Source organism: Phasianus colchicus, chromosome 2, assembly GCF_987193195.1.
Source record: "Phasianus colchicus chromosome 2, bPhaCol1.hap1.1, whole genome shotgun sequence".
Taxonomy (NCBI): Eukaryota; Metazoa; Chordata; class Aves; order Galliformes; family Phasianidae; genus Phasianus; species Phasianus colchicus.
In genome coordinates, this window is record NC_143437.1 from 97,063,295 (window position 1) to 97,069,085 (window position 5,791).

At 48.4% G+C, this 5,791-nt stretch overlaps 1 protein-coding gene across 2 annotated transcripts in view; it reads right to left on the reverse strand.

Annotated features, from left to right (window-relative positions):
* Window positions 1-5,696, reverse strand: part of ROCK2 (Rho associated coiled-coil containing protein kinase 2) — a 98,663-nt gene extending 92,967 nt beyond the window's left edge. For both annotated transcript variants that reach the window (XM_031610715.2, XM_090136369.1), the window contains exon 1: window positions 4,973-5,696. In XM_031610715.2, coding sequence (XP_031466575.1) covers window positions 4,973-5,128 — 156 coding nt within the window. In that variant the 5' untranslated portion in view covers window positions 5,129-5,696. The remainder of the gene's footprint in view (window positions 1-4,972) is intronic.
* Window positions 5,697-5,791: the final 95 nt, after the last annotated feature.

The following is a 5,791-nucleotide window of genomic DNA, read 5'->3' on the forward strand; positions in this document are numbered from 1 at the left end:
AACAAAACAGTTTTTAATCAGCATTTGCACACAATCCCCAATGGACACTGAGGCTACCAGTTCTTGGAAAAGTGATTTGTTTTTTTTTTTTCTACCACACGTAAGGTAGAAAAGAACTGGGCTAATTGAATATCTGAAGGATACTAATGACTGTGTACCCGATCAATACAGGTAAAATATCTGGAGCACATATGCCCCTAATGCACGCACACTGGATCTATGCATCCTATATGTGGCATTAAAAGCCCTGAAGCTGAGCAAAGCCATTTTTTTTCCTGTTTCTTAAATTGAGTGAAATGCTTTAATTCTGGCATGAATAATACAAGATATAAGGACACCTAAATGTGTCAGAAAATAGAACTGTCCTTCTCCAGTTAACTATATTGCTAAATATAAATCTATCACATAGGAACAATTAACAAAAGGCAATTCTTAAAGCTCATGTTTTTAATTTTACAGTAGATGATCTGAAATTACAGATTAGAAATAGAACATTTCTATTAAGAGTCAAAAGCTAAGAATGAAATAAAAGGATAAGAACTAAACAAGAAAGCAAAGATTTCTCCAAGAACAAAGGATCATTTGGTCTCTCCACCAGTTTCCAGGCAATACATTTCAGATCAGACCCTGTTATGTTTTCAGCTCTTTCTTGTGCTCAACGGTTCAAATTAACACAACAGATTGTTCTTGCTCATTCAAAAATCACATGGCAGTAAACTTAGGAAAGTGAGACAACTCTCACATTAACTCTGAAACACTCTGAAAGCTCATAAGAGCAAAAACTGCAAATGAGTGTCAGCCACAAACTCCAGAAGACTCTGCGTTAAGGGAGCTCAGCTGAGTGATCTGCTAAGTTCACACTTGGTATCTATCCAGGTGATGAGATTCTACAGAGGATCTGTAGAGAAGACGGGAGTCAGAGCTGCATCCACAATGCATTTTTCATTAGGAGCAAAATTCAACAGTCATAATGGCAAGGATACATTTTGCTGATCATGAATAGAAATTCATGTCCAAACTAGCATAAATACAGTTTACCCACCAGCTGAGTAACAGCCTCTTTTTTTTCCCTCCCAGTTTGAAGGCACACACTCCATGTCGCTTGAGCACACTATTGCTGATGGTCCCCCCACATCTCAGCATTCCACAACCACGTGGAATGGTGTGTGCAGCCCAGCACTGTGCTCACTGCAGTGCTGCACTGCCTGCTTTGCAGTCTAAGAATTGCTTCTCCCAGAGGCTCACACCTCCTCAGCTGTGGCAAAGATATTCAACACTTTTACCTCTGCTACGAAACATCAAGGCAGAAGCCTAAGGCTGAAACACTGGGGCTTGCATGTTCCCTTCTCTAACCAAAAGCCTTCGAACTGCACAAAGACAGCTGCAGGGAGGAGGACAAAGAGATTCATCAAAGCAGTTTGGCACCACCCTAAAAATTCTAGAGCTGGGTTCAACATGCACAGGACCCACATGGTTACACAAGGCAAGGAATGGGAAATCTGGATGAGTTTTGCATAGCCTACACTGACCTGTATACTCGTGGTTTAGAGCACTGTAAAAGTTGAGCTAATGCTTCCAACCGCACCCTTATAAAACATGCATTTGATACTACATAAATCAACTCAGCTAATAGTGCAGATAGCACATATATGCAAAAGAATAAAGCAGCACATGTACTTCAGAGCTGCTAAGCTCTTCTTAAACATAGCTGTCAACTCTGAATTATTCAGTAGGAATGTATTTATACAAGGGTTTCCTATGGATCACACAAAGTCACATCCCATTTAGCCCAACCATCAAGGTGTAGATGCAGCACATGGAAATGTCACTTTGTGACATGAGCAGATGACACAAGCTGGCAGAGGAAGAAGTTAGAAGAATACAGTATTTTTGCAAACTGATCTGCACAACCTAATTCTAACATGTTTTAGTAGTGACTGACACAATGTTACAAGAGCAGAAAGAGTAAGACCCTACTGCTGACAGGTGCAATATAAGAAGTCATCTATCTCAGCATAGGCCACTGAACTCAGGCTTTCATTAAGTTACAGAGAGAGAAAGAATGTTCATCAGATGTCAAAACTAGGCTGCAGGAAACACTGTCCTTTGTGGCTGTCTTTGCTTGAGTCTGCATAGAAAGGTGTACACAGCTCTCACGCTGCCGTTTTCATTTTCAACCCCTTAGCAGACCAAAACCAGGAAAAACCCATCAAGTGCAGCTCAGACTTTGCATACGAGCCATGCTAACAAGTATTAAGTTCTCTATGGCTACTTTTATATTCAGTAGTAAAAAGACTGCAATAAGCAAGCAGTGCATTTCAATTTGCATATTTGATCAATTCTATCATCACAATTAACTACCTGAACAAAGTCAGCAAGGAGTTCTCCACCTTAATGCCTCTGAATTGAAGCCACATGACTCTTCCAAAGATATATTTTAATCAAATAAATGGTTATGCTCAATGGTTATGCAAAAATAAATAATAAATAATAAATGGTTATGCAAAAATAGGAAGTGCTGAGGCATACAAGATAGCAATGGCCATACACAGACTTCTAACTGAGCCTCATGGGGCTGAAGGGAAATGACTGCTGTATTTGGCCTCAGAGTTCCTCCTGTTAAGAAACAGACAGATGTGGTGAGGAAGGTGCAGAAGGAGCACGTCCTCACCCAGAGCCACCACACACATCGCTCTGGATAGGCAATGAAGCTGATATCTAGGGAAGGACAGCTTATTACCCCCTCCCGCTTTGTCAGTTCCCTGAAATTTGCATCACGTGTGGTAGTTTAACAGCCACTTCTTTGCTTCCTACAGCTTCCCAAAAATAAAACACGCACACAAAATGCAGAATAGCAGCTGTTGATGACTTTTTACGGCGTAAGGAAATGAATTCCATTTTGAATTCCATTCCACATTTTTAGTTTTGGCTATGTTATTTTTGGAGGATGAAACAGTAGCGTTCCAGCCAGTCTTTTTGAGACCTTTTCCCTGGCTTAGTTTCTGTAGCTCTATTTCCACTTTTAAATGAAAACACATTTCCACTTACGATAATTTACACTGAAAGTGAGAAGTGAGCTGTTTACTAAACAAGTAAATGTTGCAATTCAAATATGATGTTTTCATACTAGGATTGCAATAGTCACCCTAACTAAATGCCCATACAAAATTAACGTCACACAGCATAAAGCAACAAAACCAAAGCCCCAGAGGCTTTTACAGGAAACCCACTGCAAATTTCATAAATCATTAAAAAAAAAAAACAAAACCTGAAGTAATTTATTATGTCATAGACAGGCATGTAAAACAGAAAACAACAAAACTTGATTCATTAATGTTACATCTTCCCCACAGTTAATTATTTAAGCCATACTCGCAGAGGGAAATGCAGAGAAAAAAAGTGATTAACTCTGCAACAAAAATTGCATACGTACAATCCAGTTAGTGCTCTTTTATGGATTACTGATTTCTCCAGTGTATTACATGAACTGGTCTCCACTATAAGCCTACAAAACCTTAAAAAAAAGTGCTAAGCAGCCAAGTCTCAATTTCACAATTAGAATTTCTCTTCAGAAACATTAACAGCTCATCGTGTATCTAATCTATGTATGCGGCATGGGAGGCAAGAGAATGAAAGAAACGCTCTGTTGAGTATAAAAGCAGAGTGTGAAGAAGTCTGCTGGGGTTAAGTAATTAACCTGATGCATTTTTCAGAGAGACTGTACTATTTTTAACTGCTCTTTTTTGGCCACAGGTCAAAGTTTTCCTAGCAAAATACCAAAGTGAAAACGCTGGGAGCGAAGCCCAGAGGCAGCTCTTTGCTTTGGCCTAAGCTGAAACTTATCTGACTCCAGTTAGATAGGTAGCACTGCTTCCCACTCCCCTTCATTGAGTGCTACGGTTTGTGGGCCTCATTATGCCTCTGAACGTCTATGAGAGAAATAGTACAGCACTAAAGCCTTGAGAAGAGCATTTTTCAGATTCTATAGGAAATTCCTATACTCTCCACACAGCACAGAGATCTATACTGTTCAGACAGTTCCTGTATTTTTAGCCAAACAGAACTGAGTCATTTACAAGGAAAAAAAAAAAAAAGGAAAAAAAAAAAAAAGAAGGAAAAGGACTAAAGGACTCAGTGTGAGCGTCTTGAGCAACTCCTGCCTGGAAGGGCTGGATCTGCCCTCCCTTTTCTGTTCCTCCTCACTGGGACACACTGGAAATCTCTCAGTAGAGTGGAAATATTGGGTCTGGTGACCCAGAGGTTCAGTTTAAATAATAATAACCATTCCCTCTCACCGCCTTTCTACGGTTCAAATGTTTAAAACGGGGAAACAGAACTCCTTCCCACTCCTTCCTGAGGGCATGGATTTCTTGGTATAGGAAATTATATTTCATACACACACAGAGAGAGAAAAATGCTACGTGAAATAAGAGACAGACGAAATCAATTTGTCCCAATGGAAAACGAACGTGACCCCGCAGGATCCATCCCCGAGCTACATTTCTCCCTTAGGCGTGTCCCCTTCCTGCGTTACCCCTGCAGCACGCAGAACCCTGGGTCCCACCACAGGCCGATTCCCGGCGGGCTCCAGGACCGGGCACCGCGCACACAAAGCCGGGAATCACCCGGCCGCACTCAGCGCGTTCGGGAGGCGCGGAGCGGCGGGGCAGAGGTGATGCCGGAGGCGCGGAGCCCTCCCCGCCGCACTGGGCGTCGAGACGCGTTTCTCCCTCGGCCCCAAACAAACCCCGCTCCCCCCCGCGGGGCCCCACAGCCGGGCAGGACGGTGCCCTCGGCCCGGCCGCTCCCCGCTCGGGGTCTCGGCCGGCCGCGGGCGTGAAGAGCGGCCGCCCCCCGCCCGGACGGGAGCCTTCGCCCTCCCCTGCAGGATGCGGAGCGCTTCCCTCCCTTCCTCCCGGCCGAGCCCGGCTGCGCCTCCTTTGTTAGCCCGCCGCCCGCCGCCGCCCCTCACCAGCAGGCTCTCCACGTTGACCGGGGAGCGCGGATCGCGGATCATAGACTCCAGCTTCCTCTGGCGGCCCTCGAGCATCCCCGCCGCCGCCGAGTCCGGAGCCTGCGGCGCGAGGGGAGCCGCCGACATCTTCCCCGCCTGCAGCTGCTGGCTCATCCTCCGGGGGAGGGCCGCCTCCCCTCGCCGCCGGGGAGGAGGAGGAGAAGGAGGAGAGGAGGAGGAGGAGGAGACTGCGCGGGGTCGCCCCGCGGCCGGGGCCTAACGCGGCGGCGAGGCCGGGCCTGGACGGGCGGGCGGGAGCCGAGGGCAGCGCTCCGCGGTGGGGCCGCGCCGCGGCCGCCCCGGCATGAAGGGCGCTGGGAAGCGGCCGCTGCTCCGCCCGGCGGCGGGGAAGGGGAAAGGGAAAGGAGCGCTTCCCGCCGCGCCCCCGCCTCTCCTGCCCGCTCGCGGCGTCCCCTCGGCGGGACCCGGCTCACCGCCCGCCGCCCGCCGCCCGCCGGACCATCGCGCCCGCGGGCGGGGAGGGAAAGTGGGAGAGCAGCAGCAGCAGCGGCCGCCGCCGCGTTCCGGCTCCCGCTCCTCCGTCAGCTGAGATCCCCGTTGGAGGCGGCGGCTCCGCGGCGTCGCCCGGCCGTTCCCCCTTTCTCCCTCCTGGGCCGCCCCGGCGCGCTCAGTCCATGCCGCGCCCGCCGCCCGCAGCGCGCTGCTCCCACCGCCGCCGCGCCCGCCCCCGGCCCGGCCCCGTGCGGCGGGAGGCGGCCTCCCTTACCCACAAGGCCGCGCTGCGAGACAGCGGCCGCATAGCTCGGCGCTCACTCA